This window comes from Diospyros lotus, chromosome 10 (genome assembly GCF_014633365.1).
Source record: "Diospyros lotus cultivar Yz01 chromosome 10, ASM1463336v1, whole genome shotgun sequence".
NCBI lineage: Eukaryota > Viridiplantae > Streptophyta > Magnoliopsida > Ericales > Ebenaceae > Diospyros > Diospyros lotus.
Window position 1 is genome coordinate 35800048 of NC_068347.1, and position 25363 is coordinate 35825410.

Genomic DNA, 25363 nt, shown 5'->3' on the forward strand with positions numbered 1-25363 from the left:
GCTTCTCTCCTATCTTTATTGTCAAATTTGTCTTCTGCAAACCCTAGGCTCATGGAAGCACCTCTATCGGCTTCACTATAATTTTCTCTCTAAATTTGTGTTCGGCAATCTATTTTCTCTCCAACCCATCACATGTATTGTGTTCGTCTTTTCTATAATAGTTGAATCCCATTTAAAACAGACAACTTGCGTGCCATCTGAGATGACTATTGAAAAGAAATCTTTAACTTCTATCGTCAAATTTCTTTGTTTTCAATTTTCCGTTATATTTTTCTTGTTAAATCTCTATATCATATAATAGCAAACCCAAAATTTCCAAATTCAAAACCCTAGATTTTTGATTTGCCAGTCTTGTGCAAGAGTAGTTGATATTTGTTTGTTTGCTCTTGTTTTATGGCTTTCTTCATTGAATTACAAATTCCTTCCACAACACCCCCTCCCCCCCCCCCCCCCCAAAAAAAAAAAAAAGAAAAAAAGAAAAGAAAAGAAAAATAAGGTATAAAGGACAAAAGTGGAAATGACCTATTATCTTCATTTTTGGATACACGAAAAGCAAGATCAAAATCCAACATGGTTTATTATTGTTTGTGTTTTCCTTCTTGGTTTGAAGTGGTCTTAGACTGTTACTTTTCTGCTATATGCAGGTTGTTAATTTCTGAACCCTATACCTTCTGGAGGGAAAAGAATCCCGATTAATTTAATATTTTAAAGAAGCTAGAGGAAGCATAGAGAGTTAATTAGGCTGTCAGCTTCTCATTCTTGAGTAATGTTTTTGCTACTTGGGGTGATAAAAATGCTGGATACACTACCAATATTACCTCTTCCAGAACCACCCTCTGTTGGGGATCTTTGCCTTCTTCTTCTTCCTCCTTCTCAAGTTCCAGAATGTAAGGGGGCAAGAATGTATGAATGTAAGGGCGTTGGAATTTTGAAGGTGGAGTTGGGAATTTTGATGGAAGGAGTGTAGTGTTTAAATTTGATAAGGTAGCTTTTTGAGTGCATAAATTGTAACATCTAATGAATGCTTAGACAAAGATTGTTTTATTTTAATTTTTGACTTTTTTGGTTGAGCAGAGTGTTATATATAGATTACTTTTATATGTTAGACCTGCCAAATTCGATGTGCTATCAAGTTACTCATCATTTTCCTGCATGCATGCTTGTTTAATTTTTATCATTATATAGGTTGTGGTGGTATTAGAAAATTAAGAAGAGATGAGCTAGCGGAGCCATGGAGAAAGGGTCGACGACTACAAAAACTCCAGCAGATCGATTTTCTCAAATCTATTCGTGGGCGGGCGACCTGTTGTTGTCAAATTGAATTCTAGTGTTGATTATCGAGGTAGTAGTGATTTCATCCCTCCGACAGTCCGCTATATGTTAATTTGCTTATCATTTTTACTTTTTCCTACAAAATATACAAGGCTTTCTTTATAACTTGTTTTTGAACTTGATTTGTAGTTCTGCTCCACTTGCAAATTGAGATATGTGGAGTGGAGAAGCTATTTTACCTGTAGATGCATGTGCTTCTGTCTCTTTTGCTCATCAGTTTGTATATGTAGAGTCAGAACTAGTTTTGTAAACTTTATTTAGAATGGAAGAATACAGGACAGCCAATTAGGTCACCTTAGTTTGTAGTTATACCAAAACACATAGTAATATGCGCTTTAGAATAATGCTGTTATATAATGCACTTAAATACATTATTACTTAGCCATGCTCTCCTCTAGGCCAAAGCATATATGTGATGTCTAGCGCCATGCTGCCATCTAAAGCTTTGGCAAATAAAACTAAAAGTTGACCATATACTTAATATGATTAGTTTTGATATTCTTTAACTTCCATTCAATGAAGTCACTGCCACGTGTTTAGTCCTTTCATGGGTCCCTTGATTTGCACTGTAGTGGGTGTCACAAATTAACTTCTTTAAGGGTATCTCCTCATTGGCATTTGGAGTGACATCCTATAATCGTCCAAATGACATTTCGGATTAAAAATTAACCACTCCAATAGGGGTGACATATAAGATTGTAAAATGGCAACAATTTTCTTGCGATGTCATTTTTACAATCTTTAGAGAGAGAAAAAGGGATAAATGCAATCTTTAACTGTCATTTCTAATGACTATATTTCAACTTTTATTAAAATAAATACAGATTTCTTGAAGTAGGGATTTTTAGGCTAGGCGTGCGACGGAGCGAGAAAGAGCTAGAAAGGCAGCAATTGACTAGCTAGCGACGAAGGGGCGAGCCAGCGAATGACGGAGCGAGAAAAGTTGAGAAAGACAGCAGGCGAGAGTGAGGTGAGCGACTGAGGGGAGAGCTGGTGAGGGTGAAGTGACGAGGAATGACTGAGTGAGGGCGAGGCGACGAGGGCGAGGGGGGTGAGCCATCGAGGAAGGGAATGAGGCAAGAGGGAGATGCGCAGAAGAGGGATGAAAGTTTCTGGATTGGATTATATAATCAATTATATATATAATTATTTTTATTTTAGTTAATTATTAGAATTTAAATTGATTATTTTATGTTAGAATTATATATTTTGATTTTAATTTAAAATAAATATTTTAGTTAATTGTTAGAATTTATTTTTATTGATTATTTGAATTTGAAATTTGATAAAAAAATATTAAAATATTAAAATGACACTTCTATTTTGGCACTTGCCATTGAAGCAGATTTATGTTTTAGGGTGCTATAACACTATTTAAAGATACAAATGAGTAATTTAGCACTCAAAATAACACTACTCTTGGAGATGTTTTGACTGTGGATGCTGAAGTCAAAGTCTCCTATGGTTCTAACCCTCTCAACTAAAGTGGGGTGTGTTTTGGCTTTATACCCAGATTATACACTAGAGTGATTTACCATCATTTGCTTCATACTCTTTCATGAGATTAAGTTGTCTACAATAAGGACGTGAGATCAAGTTCTTCAAGAAGAGGGCAAGATTGCTTTCAAATATTATTCCTTGTGTGATGTGTTGTATATGGTGGAAAAGAAACAAATGAGTTTTTCAGGGAGTAGAGTATTCTGTTTGTTTCTTGAAGGGAACAGCTCATATTTTATTTTTCTCCACTATATTTGTAGATGAGATTTCTTGTTTATAGGCTTTTGGTTGTGTAGTGTTTGCCTTTGCCCTCTTTTGGTAATATATTTCTTGTCAGAGAAAAAAATGGTCTTCCACTTCATCAAGAGTCGAATTAATGCTTCCAGAGTAATTTGTTCAACTAGACCTCCCTATCTTCTCCTTCACCCCCTTTCCCTTTCTTTCTTTGCTGAGGTGTTTAGCTGTTCTCGGCTTCTTGCCATGGCTAGTTTTCTTTTTTCATGTAATGTTTTCTGCACATCTAATGATCAACCCGGTGATAATTGCACCCGCAATGTTGCACATAAAATTAATGCGAGCAACTTCTGTATTGTCCACAGTCCAATGAGTGCAGGGCAAGCCAATACTATAGCCATACACGGACAAATGACTAGCAGTAACCTGAATATATTGGGCTTCATTAGTCATGGTTGCAAGTCTTGTTTTTTGTTCAAAACCTTTAAACTCTAGATGATCCGCCGAGAAAACTATTTGCAAGGCATTATAAAAAACCATGTTGGTAAAACCAAAAAGAACCAGCCAGTTTGATGGTAACTGGCCTGTGTTATGGTCCGGTCTGTATACAAAATTTGACATGCCTAAGAACCAACTGGTTTAACTATGAACCGGCTGAGTTGTCCCGGTTAAACTGGTTTAAAGCAACAGTGAAAGGCAGAGAGGTGATGGTGGTGTTGGTTCTGCTGGAAGAGGCTGGGGAAGCCGGAGAGGTGAGAGGGATCATCGGAGAGAGGATGGAAGTGAGGGAGGAAGCGGCATTTTGGAGTCGAGGAAGTTGGTGCAAGCGCAAGAGCTTGCCATGGAGTGGGCAGCTCTGTTGTAGTCAAGAGCTGCCTCTGTAGTGTGGAAAGTCCCCAGTCAATGCCTTTCTTTGTTGACGGATCTGCCCCACGGCCACCTTCTCACCCTAATAAATCTGCTAATTGCTCCTGGTTATTGTTGTCACTGCTGCCGGTTCTCCTTTTTGTGGTAGTCATCTCCTTCATGCCATTACTTACAGATCTTTTTGAATCAAAATTATGTATTTTTCCATCTGACAGCCAATGGACATGCCTTTGATTTCTAATCTCAAATATCAAGGCATGACATTTTGAATTCCAATTGCTGGCCATTTAATTTCTTCAGATTTGAATATTCTGCCATCTCCATGTGATGGCAGGAATTTAATTTTTTTTTTCTGTTTTTATTGTATGTACTAATTTTATTTTTAATTTTAAAATAAAAAATTAACATTTATTTTGATTTGTTAAAAAATGTAAAATAACCATTTACCCTCTGATCTCTTTCTCTCTTTAGGTACAGAAAATAAAAAAGAAAAAGAAAAAACTTGGTGGCAGCTGGCCAACAGGAATCCCAGCAACGCTAGGTTCTTTGACTTTGAAGAACCGAATTGCTGGATTCTTCCAATTCTGAAAAAGAGAGATGGCTCTTTGATTGAAGAACCCAGACCGCAACTATTTGAGAGGGGGGTGGCTCTTCAACCCGACGATGCTAACTTCAGATCGATGAACCCTACGTTGCTAGGTTCTTTGATTTGAATCCACTACAAGCAAGAGAGGGAGGGAGAGAGGGGTTGGGAGAACATACCATTACCGCTGCCGTTACCATTGCTAGAGACTGGGAGAGTGAAAGAGAGAAAGGGAAGGGAAAAAGAGAGAAGAGAAAGGGGAGAGAGGATAAGGTCATTTTTGGTATTTGCAAAAAATTAATAGTAGTTTGACAATGTTAAGGGAAATTCTATTTATAACCATATTTTTTTGTTCTTTGTAACCAGTGTAAAGTAAAATATTAGATTTTACTATTTATAACCACATTTATTATTTTATGTAACAGTTTCTATTCCAAACATACCCTCCAAACACTATCTCTCAAAAAAGACATTTCACGCGCATCAAACCTTGTTCTTCTCTTGCTTCTTCTCCTTTTTCTTTAGACTACTCAAATTATTTATTATTATTTATTGTATTATTATAATTATAACTTTTCAACGTGTATTATTATTATTTGTAATAATATTTTATTTTAGTATTTGTTGTTAGATTTTATTTAAATTAACTTTATTTAATTTATAATAAAATGTCATAAATTTAATATAAATTTTAAATAAATATAATTTTATTATGATTTGTATTTAACTAAAAAAATTAAAATTAAAGCAACATTAATTCAAGAAAAAAATAAATATAATATTAATCCAAATATTTGGGATTCGAAATAATTTATATATATTTGAAATAATTTATATAAAATCATTATATATATGTATATAGTTATAATATTATATATATATAATAATATAATGGTATAATATACATATAATATATAATATATTATATACATTTGCATTCTCCCGATGCATATTATATATTATTATATAATATTATATTAATTATATAATATGTTATATAATTGAATTTGGGAGAATATGCATATTATATATTATTATATAATATATATAATATTATATCAATTATATAATTTATTATATAATTGAATTTGAGAGAATTGTATTCTCCCAAACCTCAGGGTTCAGGAGAATGCAATTCTCCCGAATTCATAATTTCGGGAAAAATGAGTTTTTTCGAATTCATGAATTTGAGAGAATTGATTTTTCTCAAATCTATAAATTCAAGGTGCTTACCGAACCCTGAGAATCGAGGTTCCCCGAACCTCGGGGTTTGGGGCATCCCCTAGCCCTCGAATCCCGGGGTTCGGGGGCATCCCCCAACCCCGAAGTTTGGGGCATTCGCTAGCCCCTGAATCTCATGGTTCGAAGGCATCCCCCGAACCCTGAGATTCGGGACATCCCCTAGCCCCCGAACCCCAAGGTTCGGGGTGGGTTTCAAGGCGTATTTTTTATTTTTTAATTAATCTTATTTTTTTAATTCATCTATCAACTATGTATATGTAAATTATGTTATTGAACTAGTGATAGATATTGTAAATTGTGTTGTTTCTCGTTGAAACAGGAATACTCGTTATCTTCTTCATCAAACTCTACGTAAATAATAGTGGATAATAATCTTTCATCGCTAGTAGTAACTGTTGATAGTACTAGTAATTGGTTATGGCGAGGAGAACTGGCCTGAGCAATATTTGGTGTTAGATAATAGTGGTTGCGTAATGCTAAGTGTTGAATAATAATGGTTGTGCGATATTCAGTGGGTGAGTAAAGTGGCTGTAGTGATCGTGGTCGAGAAAATAAGTGAACGCGCTTGAAGAGTAATGATGGGTGGTTGAGCGTCGAAGATTTAAATGAAGGGCAAATATGAGTTTTCATTTCAAGGTATCTTAGGAATATTAAAAGTAGATTGTGAAAAGCAAAACATATGGTTACAAATAGAATTTCCCTAATGTTAAAGGGTTAAATTGTTATGTTTTTTTAAAAATTATAAGATTGCGTACTCTTTATTATTTTTAAATTATTTTTAGTTTTTAATTTTTTTAAAATAATAAAAATGCATTCATTTTATCATTTTTAAAAATATATTTTAAAAAATAAGAAAATTTTTTGTAAAGGAAATCTAAAACAACAAAATGTTATTTTGGTTATTTTCAACCAAAACCATCTCTAAATCCAAAATATAAAAAATATATTTCATTTTTCACATTTCGGCTCTAAAAAGGAAAAAGAAAAAAGGAAAAAAAGTTTATTTGTAAATTTTAAAAATAAAATTATATATTTATTTAAAATTTTAAAAATATAGTATATCTATATTATAATTAAAAATATAAGATAACATATAGTATATTATTAAGTATATTATACATATTATGTATAATAATATTTAATATAAATTATCACTAAATATCAGTAATTTATTACTTTATTTTAATAATAAAATTTATTAAAAAGAGTTAATTTTATTATTTAATAATCAAATTCATTAAATAAAAAATCATAAAATAATTTTTCTCATAATTCTAAAATAAACACATTTTTTAATTTTCTATTTTAAGAAATAATTTTTTTAAATGATAAGAAAAATACATTTTCAATTTTCTAAAAATAGACTATCATAATAGAAGATTAAAAAGAAATTTAAAACTCAAAACTAAAAATTCAAAATGTAAAGAGAACGCAACTATAGTTTTTCAAAATCACATGTCCCCTAAATTTCAGCTAATTTACATTTTAAATTATAATTTTTAGTAATTATGTATTTATTAAAAAAATTTATTCCAATTTGACCTCGATTCAACCTTCATCTATGACCCAACCCCCCCCCCCAAAAAAAAAAAAAAAAAAATAGTTGCTTGGTTTGGTTCTTAAAATATTGATTAAAATGTCATAGTTTTAGAAAACACAAAAGGAAAAAAAAAAGAAAAGGAAATTCTTGAAAGACCCCAATTCAAAAAACGAAAAGAATTTTATTAATTAAGGTTGAATGCTTAAAAAAAATTTGTATAGTTGAATTGACAAAAGATGAACAAAGAGAAACATATAAGTTGGTGACAAGAGAAGGAACAAAGGATTTGAGCCAAATGTATAAAAGAAGAAGACCAAAAGATATTGGATAAATGATGAACGATCAAAGAAAGATGAAGGGAGTGTTTTGCAAAGCTATTCAATTAATGTAGGAAAACAAATATGGCGTTAGGATATCAAATATGACTTTGTGTCTTCATGTTGTATAAGTTGGTTTCGTAATGTCAATTGTGATGGAATGCAATGATATCAATCACCTTTATTTATTGTCATATTTCATTAAACTTTTTCATATGAAGATAGTGTTGTAATTTTTTCTTATCATTCCCTTTGTAGAGGGTTGCGTCAAGAAAGACATATGACCTAAAATTTTGTCACATTATTCTTTTACATGGATTTCTATTGTTAATGCGACTTTTAAAAGTTAGTTGACATTATGAATGTTGTCCCTCCATCCCTAACTTGGATAAGATAAGGTGTAGTTAATGAATGTGATATGAGATGATTGGAATAATATATGATATAGATGTATTTGTTTGAAAAAAAGTAGAGCAAGCTATAAAAAAATCAAAATTATTAAGGTAGTTGGATTAGATAATATCTTAATAGAAGTATGGAAATAAATCAACAAAAAAAAAAAATAGAGAATTTTGTTGTTAGTAAAATTGTTTAATGTGATTCTTTAATTGAAGATGATACTTGGCTATTGGAGGAGCACTCTACTGCTTATTTATAAGAACAAGAGATATATTCAAAGTTGTGGAGGGATAAAGTTAATAAGCCACACTATACAATTCTTGGAGAGGATGATTGAGGGAAGTTTAAGAAGGGAAACTAAGGTGTGCAAAAATCAATTTGGTTTCATATTTAGCAAGTCAACAATGCAACATATATACTTTTTGGTGTTTGATGGAAAGGTTTAGAGAGGGACAAAAGAATTTACATGCCATGCTTGTAGTTTTAGAGAAGTTTATGACAAAGTCTTTAGAGAAGTCTTATGAAGGGATTTAAAGTAGAAATGAGCCGAATTGCCTATTTATAGGTTACTAAAATATGTGTCATGGAGTAGAAGCATGTTTTACAATATATGGAGAAGATATTGAGCTTTTTTCACTTATGACCAATAATATCAAGAATTTGTGCTTATTAAGCTTTCTCTTTTTGCCTTAGTGATAGATAAACTCACAAAACACATCCAAAGAAAGAAGCCTTGGTATATGCAATTGGCAAGATGGCAATGAGACAAAAGAATCCTTGAATACTAAGCTTGAGATATGAGATGACACTTTATAATTTAATGGTTTTAAGTTGAGCATATCAGAAATTGAATATATAGAATGCAAATTTAGGAAAATATAAGTGTAGATGATGTTTTGGTGAGACTTGAAGATCAAATTGTTCTAAGGAAAGATTATTTTGGATGTGTTAAATTGATAATCCAAAAAAAATAGGGAGATTATTGAGAATGTTAATTATTCATAGAACTAATTCACGATGGTTAAAATGGAGAAGTATGTTCAATATATTATACGATAATAAAATAATTTTAAAATTAAGAGTAAAAATTTATTACGCAGTTATAAAACTTACTATTATATGGTACAAAATTTTGGAATTAGTCCTATTAGAGATAAGATATGTGACAGTGTGAGTTACTGTGAATATGCAACTATACAAGGATAGAATTAAAAATGAGGTTATATTTAATTGAAGAAACTTCTATTTAATATGAGATGTATGAGACAAAATTAAAATGATTTGTTCTATGAGAAAAATGTGCTCATGTAAGAAGAGTGGGTGGAATAGAAGAGTTTTTTTAAAAGGGGCATAAAAAGACCAAGAAAACTAGATAAAATATTAAAAAAAAAAAAATTGATAAGAAACTCTTAGGCATGATTGTTGAGCTAGTATATATCTGCGTTGAGGACCCCCATGTGGTGGGACTGAGGTTTGATTTTTTGTTGTGTTATGTCAAGACATTCTATACCGGGGAGAATTTTGTAATTTTGGGCACCATTATTAGATTAAACTGCATGTACATGTCAAATCTGTTACTTTTTATGTTTGCTTTCATGCTAATGCATGCACTAACATCTTTGCCGTGTTCATTCCATGGTCTGGTTTTCCTATAAGAGAAATGAAGTGAATATAAATTAAAGATCATGGAAAGAATGGCTGTACTGTTCTAGGCTCCCTCACTTTAACACACACACACACACCAAAGGACAGGGTGCACATAGAATTTGACTTTTTTTTTTTTTTCCTTTTATTTTCAATGAGCGGTACCTCAAATCATATACGGTTTTTTCCTTTTATGTGAAATGTGTATAGGAGACTTTCTTCTGTGCCAATCAAACATTACAGTGTTGATAGATATGAGTGCTGCTGTCTCCTAACAATCTGTGGCATGCATGCTTTGGATGATCCACCAGTTCCGACACTTCTTTCTGAACTTATTGTTCATTTCATCGTGCAGGTATTTTAGCCTGTCTGGATGGATATATGAACATAGCTCTGGAGCAAACAGAAGAATATGTTAATGGACAGCTGAAAAACAAATATGGTGATGCCTTCATTCGGGGAAATAACGCTAATCTGATAGTTACAGTAGTATCTAAACTGATATCTTGTCATTAGCTATGATCGTGGCTTCTTTTCCGATGCAGTACTCTACATCAACACATCAAAAAGGACGAGATTGCCGATGGAGCTTAGTTTGCGATGAATATTGGAAGCCTACAATATTTTGTCATAGATTATGTGGATCCGGGAAATGATTGAGTTGGAATTTAACTAGAAAGATCCTATTTTAGTTGTCTGAATCTTGGTATCCGTAAACCAGTAGAGTTATTGATTTGAAGTCGCCATAAAATGATTCCTTGAGTTCCTATGTTTCTGGCGATTTCAAACTTTACCAGAATTGGTTTCTTTAAGTTATAACTGATGCTTATGCCTGGGGTTCGGGGCAACCAACTCTTGCCGTGGCCATTTTGTTACAAGAAATCTGCCATGATTGTTTGTGACATAGAACAGAATGAAATCAATTTTATTGGTTGCCCTAGTTTCTGTGGCATTGTTTTCTCATGTTTACCACAACTTATACAGGTGCTTGTGGCTTTGGAAGAGTAAACATTTTCTAAACTCGGCTGTAATTGCATTGGAAACCAATTGATATGCATGCATACCAGAAAACAATTGATATTTATCGAGTAATGAACTTCACTATCTACTGGCTTTGGCTGCGATTTAATACATGATGGGCATCCCATATTCCAATTCCAAGTTTTATTGCTTCAAACCTTGTGTGACCCTACGCTTTCTAGCCAAAATCTTTGGCTTTAAACTCTCACAAAACAACACACAAGTCCATTCATTTATTTTAAGCTAAACACTCGCGAAATATACTATACTATATCAATATTACATATCATCGTCATTCACGAGCAACTACCACAACTTGTTTCCCCACATTGCGACCAGAAAAAAGCCCAATTAGAGCCTTTGGCGCAGCCTCCAGGCCTTCGGCTATATCTTCAACATATGCTATCTTCCCTTCTTTTATGTTGGGCAGAATCACATCCAGAAACTTTGGATACTGGTGATAGTAATCAAAAACTAGGAATCCTTCCATACGAATCCGTTTTGTGACGAGATACAACAGGTTGTGTACACCTTCAGGTTGTTCAAGGTTGTACTGTGAGATCATCCCACACACAGCAATGCGGCCATGGAGGTTCATGTTGACAAGCACTGCATCAAGCATCTTTCCTCCAACATTCTCGAAGTAGATATCTATGCCATTGGGAAAGTACCTGACAAGCAAATTATTGAATGTAGAGAATGAGGGGATTCAACTTAGGCAAATTAAGAACATAAAAGAATGGCACCTCTTATGCACCAGGCTCCCGCTTTGTGAGGGTCAAGAGAGCTCTCTCTCTCTCTCTCGCTAGCGCATGTGCAAAAAGGTTGTTTCCACAAATCAAACCCGTGACACTCTAGTCACAAAGGAAAAACTGTATTGTTGCTACTAAGGCTCACCTTTACCAAAAGTCGCTTTGTTATAAGCCCTTCTATATTGACTAGAACTTGTTTGAGTCAAGTTTTAGCACCATATAATTGATCTAAAAGTGGAGTTAAAAACTCCCAACATGACTTGACCACCCCCAATGCCATAGTCATCAAGTGGCATTACTGAACAATGATTTCCAATAATACCAACAGTTCCATCTAGGAATGTGCAAAGTTCCTGAAGCATGCAACTAATACTCACCTTTTCAGAGCTGCATCTAAGTCTTCCTCTTCTTTATAGTTAAAAGCTCCATCAAACCCAAATTTGTTTTTCAACAAATCAACCTAAATTTGAAAGTAAAAGAAAGAAATACAACCATCAGAAAAGAGAGAAGCAAATCAATGAAGATGACACTAGACTAGAATATCTGTGTAAAATTTCTACATTTTTTCGGTAGACAAAACATGACAGTTAACATTTGATTACCTAATTGAGAGAGAGAGAGAGAGAGAGCAAAATTTAAAGGGTAACAAATTCTTGAAACAGACAATTAAGTTGGAACATGTTTGAAGGAGCATAAGTATTGATCTGCACAGTTGAGAGACAAGCACCAAGAGATCTCTCTCCAAAATATGCTCAAGAACTGATACAAGAAAAATCTACATTGAACAACAAATAATTGTGAAGCTATTGTGAAGCTATTAGCATCCTTTAACCAACGGTTTAGCATAAATAGCATTTGGCATACCTTTTCTTTGGTTCCAGCACTTCCAACAACATAACAGCCTAATAATTTTGCAAACTGGCCAACAAGCTGACCAACAGCTCCAGATGCCGCTGAAACAAACACACACTCTCCTGTTTTTGGAGAGCATACCTCATAAAAACCAGCATAAGCTGTCATACCCGGCATACCTACAAAATACAAATGCAAAGCAGACTGGTCAGCTCCCAACGTAGCATAACAGTCACATTAACACTAGGCCATAGTTCCACTAATTGGGGTCAACCTAATGCAACAAGAAAAATAAAGACAAGACTCTTTTCAGCTCCCATATACTTCTACTGGTTGGTAACATATTTCAAAACATGATGTATTTATTACCAACCAATAAAAGTGTTTGGGGTTGGAAACAAGATGCATTTATTGCACCTTAATGAATTGCCCTAGCATTACCTTGAAATAAAATAGCACCAAAAAGGTTAAAGTAATATGAACATAACCAAGATGAAAATGTTGCAGTAAACCCAGGAATGAACTAAACTTAAATAAAAAAATGAATCAGAGGCATTGGTTTGGTTCAGTTCTTGGGTCTACGGGGATCCATGGACTTCCCTAAATCTACTAAATTTTTTAATATAATCCTTAAATCAAGGAGAATAGTTGACAAGTGGGGAAAACACACTCTAACAGTCTAATGCTTATTTACAAGAATAAAATAAACATTCTAAGTAGTGAAAATTATAGAGGAATTAAGCAAAGAGACATACTATGAAATTCCAAGAAATGGTAGTTGCACAATGGTTAAAGAAGAAAAACTATGGTGTTTGGAAACCAATTTGGTATTATGCTTACTAGATCAACAACAGAAGTTATCTACTTATTGAGGTAGTTTGTGGAGAGGTTGTGGAGGATTTGTAGATGATGTTCATAGACTTGAAAAAAGCTTAAAACATCTCAAAGAAGTATTGTGGAGGGATTTAGAGAATAAAAGAGTCTTTAATTACTTATAAATAGGTTATTAAAGACAAATATCATCGAGCAGAAACATGTGTTAGGCCTTGTAGAGGAAATACGAAGGCATTTTCAAATATACGGTTAGATTATATCAAGAATCTATAGTGAGCCCTTAACTCTTTACTCTTTTGAGAGACAAACTCACAGAACACATACAGATGAGTTGTCTTACTGTATGTTATTTGTAGATGATATTCTCTTAGTGGATGAGACAAAAAAATATAAGTGTTGATAATATGGCGGTGAGACTTGAAAACAAAAGTAATTCTTAAAAATATCACTATAGATATTTTAAATCAATTATCTTTTTTAACAGAAAAAAGAGGTTATTGAAGATGTTATTTATAAAAATTGTGCAAGATGGTAAAATTTTATGTGATCATAAAATCCCTTTAAAGTTAAAAGGGAGGTTATATTAGGTTATTATCAAACCATTTGATGCGGGCATTGATCAAGACCGGACCCAAGCCAAGGCTGAGCCGACCATGCCGAAATAGTAGCACCAGAACAATATTTTAATATTTCATATGTTTTAGGATTCTACTTGATTTAGGATTCTACTTCATGTTTCTATTTGATTTAAGATTCTATTTCATGTTTGATTAGGGTTTTATTTTTATTAGGATTCTAGTTGGATTTTGTTTTTGTTTACAAATATTAGATGGATTTAGATTAGCCAAGCACTATAAATATACCTAGAAGTTAGGGGTTGTAATCAAGTTTTCTCAATCAAATTTCAGCAACCTATTTGGGTTTTCTTAGCAAAACAGTCTTGTTTTTGCGTCTTCTTGAAAGCCAAGTTTCGGCCATTGAAGTTTGTTCTTTCAAGGGTTTATTTTGGTGTGTGTTTTTTACACACGCGTTACACGCTGCGTCCATTTTTGTTGTATGGTGCAAAATGTTAGGTAGACATGCTAATTATGAGTAAAATATGAACATAACCAAGAAGAAAATGTTATGGTAAATGTGGAATCATATAAAAAAAAGACAAAATTAGAAACAAAATTATCTATAATGAGGTCAGAATAGTGCATATTGAAGATAAAATGCTCAAGATGCATTTAAAAATGGTATAGACATATGATAAGAAGAAAAAATAAAAGAACTTGTGAGAAGAATTGATATGATGGAAGAAGTATGTAGCAAGTGAAAGACAAAAAAGGAGGACGAAAAACCCTCAGACACAACATTAAATATAAAAGATATAAAGCATGTGCAAAGATGACTACAGATCTAGAATATATGTAGCCAACCCAATATACAAGGAATAAGGTTTGTGATGATGAAAAAAGTTTAATAAAAATTATGACTGCAGAACATTTTGGTAGAAGCAAGCATTATAGCTAAAGTTCGGAACTTTCAAAGTAATATACAATCTCTCATGGGATGAATTATTGATTGGGATAACAAAAATCTTTGCCTTTCGAGATCTTTGGCAATGACTCATGAATTATCCAAAGATAAATTATCCCAAGGATCTACAGAGGGAAATTAAAGTGTAACCTTTACAATTCACCATGTCAATAAAAAATGGGTAAATACACCCCTTGAACTTTGGCTATTTGACTCGAACACCCCCTAAACTTTAATACTGACACAATTAGTCCCTAAACTTTCCAAAAATTAGCCACAAACACCCCATTGATACTTACAGTATTAAGTAAATTGACTGTATACCCCTGAACTTTGGGTCTCTGGCCTACACCTTCTGAACTCTTATTTTTCTTCAAATCAGTCTTAGACTTTTCGGAACAAGTGATTCACCTTAACCATAGGGATTTAAGTGGCGTTTTAACAATCACATCATAGAATAACCTTCTTCAATCTCTTATATCTCAAAATGCAGCTATTCAGATCTCTTACATTCAAATTCACATCCACAACCATCAAATACCAAGCATATAATCAAGAGCTGGGGAGATATCCTATTATGCTGAAGAAAGTTCATTATAGGCCCACTTTGATAGATTTCAATCAAGAGCTCTGTTTGTTTTAATAGGTAATGGAATTCAAAATAAGGGAGAAAATAGTAACCTTCGGAGGGGCTAGGCTCAATTGTTATGCATGTAGCATAAATTTTCTTCATGGGCATATGTTACAATTATAGTGCAAAACTTAAGAAAATGGCCAAAAGGAAGATAGATTAGGTTCATGCATTCAGTTTATCTATTGAAACTTTAAAAAAGATAACTTAAATTGTTTGCAAGTACCTCCAAACTTATTAAAAGAAGAGGGGGTAGCTGCTTCAGACACCAATAGGATCCATTAATGAAAATTTCTAGGTACAAAAAACATAATAAGGGAATCGGTATTACCATCTTGAAGTTCCAAGAAATAAGGGAAGAAAAGAAAACTTTTTTCAGTTTCATATATGCTGTTATCATTGTCATGCAGTTATATTGAACAGAGAATAGAACAAACACATTCTCCTTGTAATTATCTATAGATGCAACAGAACTTTGAGGGAAACAAATGAAATGAACATACCAAGGATTCCTGTGTAATAAGAAAGAGGCACATCTGCATTTTGAATTTTAAACAGCATTTCCGGTGTTGTAATGAGACTGTACTCTTCCCAACCAGTTATTCCCCAAACCAAGTCACCCTTCTTGAAATCAGGATGTGCAGAATCCAATACTCTAGCGACTCCATACCCAGTTATAGGCTGCACAAAAATGAACAAGGAAAAACACAAATGTAAAGCGATTACAGATGAGGACACAGAAATTCCATAATATTGTAGTTAGTATAGAACTTGCCGTGTGGTTGAGTTGGGAACCATAATTCTAATTTCTAAGTTTTGGGCATTCTGTTAATTTGGGTAGTATATAGATGAAGAAGAACTTACGGAACCAGGAGTGAAGGAACCAATGTAGCTATCTTGGATGTTGCGCATGCGGCCTCGCATGTAAGGATCACAAGAGATATACAGATTCTTTACCAAGACTCCCCTATTATTGGAATCCTCAGGAAGCTTGAGGCGGATGGTAGCAGTTTGGAGAAACATGTCTGATTCTTTGGGGAAGCCAGTCACGTAATCCCTCAAGATCACTTGCTTGTTCCTCACTTCCTTCTCCTCCGCCATCGCCATCTATAACCAACGTCACTGTCCCTCCTGCTGATAATCTGTATATAAGTGTGAGCGACAGAGTGTGGGCAATAAATGTGAAGGGTGGATATGGTGGAGGACGATTTCTGATGTGCGGTGGATAATGCTTGGACTTTTGCGTCGTGTTTCGCCCTCCGTCCCTCTCATGGCCGGCATATTTATAAAATATTAAGTGGTACATCGGATGCGTCGACTGGATGCGTACACACGTTAGAAATTGTTTCCACTATGAACGTGTGCGTAATGTTAGTCGACATACGAGACCAGAGCCACACATATTGAAAACTGAAAACAATTGATATTTATCTACTGGCTTTGGCTGCGCTTTAATACATGCGTGAATCGGCATACCAAATTCCAATTCCAAGTTTTATTGCTTCAAACCCTATGTGACCCCACGCTTTTTAGCCAAAATCTTTAGCTTTAAACTCTCACAAAACAACACACAAGTCCATCATTTATTTTAGACGGCCAATTTGGCCGACAACTTACTTGATAATGTGATATAAAATTACACATATAGCCTTAAGACAATGACAAGTATTTAACATTGGACAAATATGGACGCGCCTTCATCTTCATCTTGCTTATTGAGTGTTTAGTGAGTGTTTATTAATTTTACCCTGGATGTGTCTTCATCTTCTAATCCATTCTCTCTCTATGTACCCAAATTTCCCTTGCTAGGTTCCCTGTGAACGTGAAAATACAGACGCGCATTCATCTTCATCTTGTTGGGTTCTCATTGCTGCCAACATCTGCAAGGTGCACTCTCTCTCTCTCCCGTTTTCTCTCCCACGTCTTCATCTTTATCGCCATTCTCTCTCCCTATGTGTGCCCAAAAACGAAGCTGAGACGCCACTCCACCGTTGTCGCCGGTATCTACAAGGTGTGCACTTTCTCTTTCTCTCTCTCGGACGACCCCATTTTCGTATAGAACTCCTTCAATGTGATATTGTTTTTGCCATATTTGGTCATCATTAGCTCGCTCCTCTATCGATTAGTAGTCGAGAAGATCGAGCCGTCGCCAGTCCTTCCCTCTCCCATCGCCGCCGGTCGTTCCCACTGTAAGTAGGAGTAACCCCCCATCTCTCTCAATTCATTCGGCTGTTAGTATTCCTTCATGTAGTATAGCTGGGTTCTTGGATGTGATTTGATGGCGTTATTTCTTAATCTTCACTATTATAGTGTTGATTGTGCATTGGCTTTTGAATTTAGGGTTTTCTTATTTATCTTTTGTTCCAAGCACTTCGGATGCTTGAGTCTATTGGGGTTCCTTTCATCTTATACAAGTTTGTGCGTAATTGTTATTGTTTCGGTTTGTTGGTTGCAGCAATTCAATTTGTTTATGGTCTATACTCTCCGAGTTGTTGGGCCAAATACTGTTTCAATGCATTCCCCTTGGTTGGACCAGTCTTGTGTGTGTTGATGATATTGTTAACACAAAGAAAAGAAAAAAAAAAAAATTGTCATTTTTTTCTTGTGAAAGAGAAATAATTTATTAATTACCATGTGTGGCCGAATTAAGGAGCAAAACAAAATAGATGTCTTGTTTTCAACCTTTTAATTGTTTTCAAAACTAGGCAGCATGCTCACATAATGTAAATTTGGTTAATCTAACTCATTTCTCTCTTCTACATTACATGTGTTAGGAAAAATAATTAATGGACATAAACAAACAACAAGTAGCTGGAACCCGAGGCGTGACAAACGTCACTGTCCTTAAAGAGTATTTTCCACCTCTCAATAAACAGTGCAAAGACTCTGGTGGACACTTTCCAAGGATACAACAGGTACTTCCAAATCCGCTGCACTCACAGTATTTAGGAAAGTAAGGAGAGCAAGATACACAAAATGAACCCAACAACAAGTTTGAAGCAACAACAACGTAATGAAGACAAAAAAGAGCAATAATAGGGATGAAAAGCAACCAATGAAAGTATAGCGGTAAGGGAGCAACAAATAGGAAGACGGGCAATCCGAACTGCAACAATTAAATAAAAATAGAGAGCAAAATGTAAACAGAGAAAGAAGACTAAGAGAAGATGTTTTTCTACATTTCTGCAAGTGCATCGAGGGTTGCTTTTATAGGCGCATGAAGGTGAACTTTGGGGGGAGGAAGACTCGGCCATCAGATAAGGTAGATGATCGATTCTGCAGCACAAAGGATAAGCGAATAAAATAAACTGAAGCAAGTGTGGGAGACTTGGTCAGCCACGACCTGGTCTCACTCATTTAAAATATTAGTATTTTACAACAATCCCCCACATATTTCAAATGAGTTCAAACTAGAGGAATGACTGATACTGGGTTGAGTGTAACACATCGAACTTGGTGTCTTTTGGACTGTGAACTAAGTTTAGAAAGAATGAGACATAACTTACATGGTCATTGATGAAACTTATAGTTTCTATGAACTAAGGAACATGCTTGTAAATTATGATTCTCACCAATCATATTACACCCATTTAATTCTTGCTACTTATCGCGGTTTTGCGCTAATAGGCCATGCGCGCGCCTAGTAATTCATGAGTGCTCTAGAAATTTAGCCACAATTTCATAGGAGCTGCCCCACTCCACACTCATATAGGTGAATCCATCAAGTGTATACTGAAATACTATACACCACTCATAAGGGATATGAAATTCATTAAGAGTTGAGCTCAACCCTCATCCATTGCAATTAATCTGCACTATTTACACCATGGGATAGGACACCACAATTAATAATAGTGCTTCACCATAAGATCAACACATGATTTGTTATTACCCATATGAAGCTAATTCATGGGATCTTCAATCACATAGGTTGGGTTACCATCACTGTTGATTTCTATCAGTTGGCAATAGTCCCATTCCCTTCGATGTTTCATTTATTAATTTTCTACCCAATGGTTTAGTCAGAGGATCGGCCAAATTCACTTCTGACTTCACATAATCTATGGAAATAATTTCATCTTTAAGCAATTGCTTTATCACATTAAGTCTCAATCGAATATGTCAATTTTTACCATTGAAAGTTTTGTTCTTTGCAATGCCAATTGCCGGTTGGCAATCATAATGCATCGACACTGAAGGTGTCGATTTTATTCCTAATGGAATATCCGTTAAGAAGTTTTTCAACCACTCAGCCTCATTACCAACCAAATCTAGAGCTATAAACTCTGATTCTATGGTGGATCTGTCAATAATGGTTTGCTTGGCTGATTTCCAAGACACTGCACCCCCACCAAAGGTGAACACATAACCACTAGTAAATTTTATCTCATCTGAATTAGAGATCCAGTTAGCATCACTATTTTTCTAATATAGCGGGAAATCCACTATATAGAATACCATAATCCATGGTACCTCTCAAATATCTCATTAGTCTAAGTAAAGCAGACCAATGATCACGATTGAGACTTTGTGTATATCTACTCAGTCTACACACAACATAAGCTATATCAGGTCTAGTAAAGTTCATCAAATGCATTAGACTCCCAATAATCTGAGCATATTTAGACTGAGGTACACTATCACCTTTATTTTTAATTAAATGGGTATTAGCATCATAAGGAGTGCTCACCAGAGCCGGCCCTGGGCCAGGGCTACCAGGGCCACAGCCTAGGGCCCACAAGTGAGGGGGGCACAATTTTTTATTTTTAAACTTATGTATATATGTGTATAAAAAATTAAAAAAAAAATAACAAAAGAAGTTGCCACTTATACCCTGTCAAAAAAAGATTTCATTGCTATTTTTATTTTGTTGGTACATGTGATGATTGTTTTTACTTCGATTAATTGTGGAGGATAAAAGTAGAGGTGTCAATAGTTCGGATTGGTCCGGTTCTATAAAAATCTAGTAACCGAACAATTTTTAAAAGTTATGAAAAAATAAGAATCGTAATCGAACCATTACATATATAAAACCAGGCCATGACCAATCTGTCACACTAGACCAGTTTCGGTTTGATTTCGGTTCTATCCAATTAACATTTAACTTCTAAACATTTTCGCAAAATATGAAATTACAAACAAATTTGTTAATTAAAATAAACCCATAACTTCATTAATGTTTCAAGTCTTGAAGTAAAAGTAGAACAAAATAATTCATAGACTATCTCATCAAATGAGATTACATCTACCATTTAGTATAGCAATAACGCATCAAAGGTTAGAAATAAAAGAGTTCATGAATCTCGCTAGTTTCCTAAGAAGTGATACTATTTATGCATATATATATATATACTCAAAAAATTATAATATATATATAAGTATAATATCAGTTCGAACCATGGTTTGAAAAAAAACAAATCAGTAACCAAAGTAAATATATTAGTTTTTAATTTTTTAGAACCAGAACCTAACCATTGAACCATAAAATCAATCCAAAAGGCATGGTTCGATCCGTTTGGTCCAGTTCATCGGTTTTTGGATTTTTTTGACAACTCTAGATGAAATGAAGATTGATCAAATCAAGAAATGCTTACGGAGATTTGAGAGGAAGTATGTAGATTCAAATATGTTGTTTTTGTTTTTTAATGCAATATTTACAATGCAAGGTACTATTTTTCCTTCATTTGGGGTTTTGTCCCATTGGATTTTTCCCAAATAAGGTTTTAATGAGACCCCAAATTATTTTTTCTTATCTTTTGTAAATTCTTATATTTTTAATAAAATTAATTAATTGATAATTTTTATTTTTTTATTTAATTTGTATAAAGGGGCACACTTGAAAAAATTTGCCCCAGGCCTCCGAAAACCCAGGATCGGCTCTGGTGCTCATAGGTTGAACATCAAAATGTCCAAATTTCTTTAGTAGCCTCTCTACATAATACTTTAAGTCAGCATTAGGCCATTATTACATCTTATGATTTTAACACCCAAAATTACATTAGCTTCTCCCATATCTTTCATATCAAACTTAGAAGCTAAAAGTTGCTTGGTTTCATTTATAATTTTATTGCAAGTCCCAAAAATAAGCATATCATCAACATATAAACTAATAATCACATACTCATTATCAACACATTTTGTATACACACATTTATCTACTTCAATAGAAGAAAAACTATTTGAAATTGAAACAAAATCAAATTTATCACGCCACTGTTTAGGAGTTTACTTTAATCCATATAAGGACTTAAGCAGTTTACAAACCTTATTGTCTTCACCAAGAGTAACACAATCTTCGGGCTGAATCATGTAAATCTCTTCTTCTAAATCACCATTTAGAAATGCAGTTTTAACATCCATCTGGTGAATAATAAGTTTATAAACAGAGGCTAAAACAATTAAAACACGAATAGAAGAAATTCGGGTAACTGGTGCAAAAGTATCAAAATAATCAATATTTTATTTTTGAGTAAACCCTTTTACAACCAATCTAGCTTTATATTTATCAATAGATCCATCAGGATTAAATTTTCTTTTAAATATCCACTTACATCCCATAGGTTTTTCCCTTGGAGGCAAATCAGTCAAAACTCAAGTTTGATTTTGTAAAATAGACTCAATCTCACTTTGAATAGCATTTTTTCAAAATTGACTTTCAAAAAAAGTTACAACATCAGTATAAGTTAAAGGATCGTTATCAACAAGATATGTATAAAAGTCATTCCCAAAGGAAGACTCTTTTCTTGGTCTTTTACTTCTTCTTATATCATATTCAACATTTTCTAAATCAACCCTTTTTGAAGGTGAAGTAGAAATTGTATTAATTTTCAAAGAAAAAATATTTTCAAAAAATTCAGCATTTTTTGTTTCAACAATAGTGTTTTAGTTAAGTACATCACTTTTCAATACCATAAATCTATATGTAGCACTATGATTAGCATAACAAATAAAAAAATAATTTGATGTTTTAGAGCCTATTTTTCTTTTCTTAGGTTCAAGAAACATAACGTTGGCAAGACATCTCCACACTTTTAAATATTTCAAATTAGGACAGTAACCCTTTCATAACTCATAGGGCGTCTTACTAGTTTTCTTATTAGGAATTCTATTTTGTAAATGGCATATAGATAAAATAGCTTCACCCCAAAGATTATCAGGTGCATTAGAACTAATTAGCATAGCATTCATCATTTCTTTTAGTGTTCTATTTTTTCTTTCAACTATACCATTAGATTCAGGGGAATAAAGAGGAGTAGTTTCATGTATTATTCCTTCTTTCTCACAAAAATAATTTATCATTATGTGCTCGCCCCCTCTATCTGATCTAACTCTTTTAATTTTCTTATTTAATTGATTTTTTACTTCTGCCTTATAAGAAAGAAACATGCTAAAGGCTTCGTCTTTGTTGATACAGACTTTCAGTTTTTACTTTGACAATTTTTAAATGCAAGAAAACAACTAACTTAGTTTTTGTAAAATTGAAAAAGGCCAACGCATCCAATAAAGGTAGTGGCTTCCATCTCCGATAAATTGCTCCAATAAACATGAATGCTGAATATTCACTAATATTCTACTGGTAAACAAATTGAATCAATGTTCTTAAGTGTAGATTTGAATGTTGAATAGGACTTTAAATTTTTATAACTAATTAAGAAGAGCCAAATTATATATCTAATTTTTCTATTAAGTCAAATTCAACAATCCATAATTTCTATTCAGAACGACAATAAAATCTATTTATCTATTTATGGTCATAACTCATAACTATGCATTTTCACTATATATATGCAAACATAAATTTCAAACATTCTCATAAACTATCAATATTCAAGCTCCATAGAAATAGCAAATCAAAATATATAGGAAAGTGGAATTAAACATAATTCAAATCAAATTAAATTAAACATAATTACATTCTTCTTACAGTAAGAAGTATAATCTCTTTTACAAAGACAAAAGCTACATAAAGGTACATTCAAACACAAAACTACATAAGATACACCCTTTCACTACTTAAAAACTATAATCTTCCTTGTAATGTTGTCCATTGACTGAGATATTAGACTGTACAATGACTGTAAATGGATCATTTGTTTGCATAGTAAGAATGAAATCAGTCAGTTAAAAACTTCTCAATTATAAAGTCAACTAAAACTAAAGGAACATTTACGTGAAGAAGCAGAAGCAGCGGACTAGAGAGAGACGGTGACGATGGATAGACGATCTAAACACCGACAATCAAAAAACTAACAAAAAATAAGTGAAACAATGTAAAAAATATTCGTTCAAAGATGCACGCAAACAAATCCTTAAAAGAAAACAGAGAGACGTCGGAGCATTTCCAAACAAAAAACTAAAGTAGCATTTACCTGAAGAAGGGCGAGAACAGAGAGACATCGCCGAAGGCGGCGACGATGGCAAATGTCGACAACTGTCACAGAATTGGGAGGAAGCAACGACCACGGTAGTTGAACACGAGGCATGAAGCAGCGAGAACAAAGAGAAGTCGCGGAGGGAAATGAGACGCGGTGGAGAAAGAGATGTTGCGGATGGGGGGACGCCAGACGTCTAGCTTTGGTGTTGTTGCTAGTGAGGATGCCGGTGCTGCTGCTGGGGAGGGAGACAGAGAAAGAGAGAGTGAGTGAGAAGGAGAAAAGCAAATAAGGACGGGTGAAGGTTGAGAAAGAGAGAGAGAGAGATACCCAGATGAAGACTCCACTGGGTGGGGGGGGGGGGGGGATAATATTTGGTTGCCCTTTTTTACTAATCTCTGTTAGAAAAAAAGTAGCTTTTAACTCTCAAAATAAGGAGCGTTATGTTCACCCCCGTTAAAAGGGGTGAACAAAGTCGCACTCTTTTATACTGGGGAGAATTTTGTAATTTTGGGCACCATTATTAGATTAAACTGCGTAGACATGTCAAATCTGTTAGTTTTCATGTTTGCTTTCATGCTAATGCATGCACTAACATCTTTGCCGTGTTCATTCCATAATCTGGTTTTCCTATAAGAGAAATGAAGTGAATATAAATTAAAGATCATGAAAAGAATGGCTGTACTGTTCTAGGCTCCCTCACTTTAACACACACACACCCACCCACCAAAGGACAGGGTGCACATAGAATTTGACTTCTTTTTTTCCCCTTTTATTTTCAATGAGGGGTGCCTCAAATCATATACGGTTTTTTCCTTTTATGTGAAATGTGTATAGGAGACTTTCTTCTGTGCCAATCAAACATTACAGTGTTGCCTCCGTACGGTTGATAGATATGAGTGCTGCTGTCTCCTAACAATCTGTGGCATGCTTTGGATGATCCACCAGTTCCGACACTTCTTTCTGAACTTATTGTTCATTTCGTCGTGCAGGTATTTTAGCCTGTCTGGATGGATATATGAACATAGCTCTGGAGCAAACAGAAGAATATGTTAACGGACAGCTGAAAAACAAATATGGTGATGCCTTCATTCGGGGAAATAACGGTAATATGATAATTACAGTAGTATCTAAACTGACATCTTGTCAATAGTTATGATCGTGGCTTCTTTTCCGATGCAGTACTCTACATCAGCACATCAAAAAGGACGATTGCGGAAGAGCTTAGTTTGCGATGAATATTGGAAGCTTGCAATATTTTCTGTCATAGTTGTCTGTGAATCTTGGTATCCTTAATCCAGTAGAGTTATTGATTTGAAGTCGCCATAAAATGATTCCTTGAGTTCCTATGTTTCTGGCGATTTCAAACCTTACCAGAATTGGTTTCTTTAAGTTATAACTGATACTTATGCCTGGGGTTCGGGGCAACCAACTCTTGCTGTGGCCATTTTGTTGCAAGAAATCTGCCATGATTGTTTGTGACATAGAACAGAATGAAATCAATTTTATTGGTTGCCCTAGTTTCTGTGGCATTGTTTTCTCATGTTTACCACAACTCATACAGGTGTTTGTGGCTTTGGAAGAGTAAACATTTTCTAAACTCGGCTGTAATTGCATTGGAAACCAATTGATATGCATGCATACCAGAAAACAATTGATATTTATCGAGTAATGAACTTACTATCTACTGTCTTTGGCTGCGATTTAATACATGATGGGCATACCA

The 25363-nt window shown here is 34.1% G+C and overlaps 1 protein-coding gene across 1 annotated transcript; it reads right to left on the reverse strand.

The window, feature by feature from the left end:
• Nucleotides 1–10774: 10774 nt before the first annotated feature.
• Nucleotides 10775–16465, reverse strand: LOC127812263 (2-alkenal reductase (NADP(+)-dependent)-like). The gene is made up of 5 exons (XM_052352654.1): nucleotides 16130–16465; nucleotides 15769–15946; nucleotides 12292–12458; nucleotides 11805–11887; nucleotides 10775–11346 (listed from the first exon to the last, which is right to left on the reverse strand). Exons 1-5 carry the CDS (start codon nucleotides 16370–16372, stop codon nucleotides 10968–10970), a joined length of 1050 nt encoding a protein of 349 aa, XP_052208614.1. The 5' UTR covers nucleotides 16373–16465; the 3' UTR covers nucleotides 10775–10967.
• Nucleotides 16466–25363: the final 8898 nt, after the last annotated feature.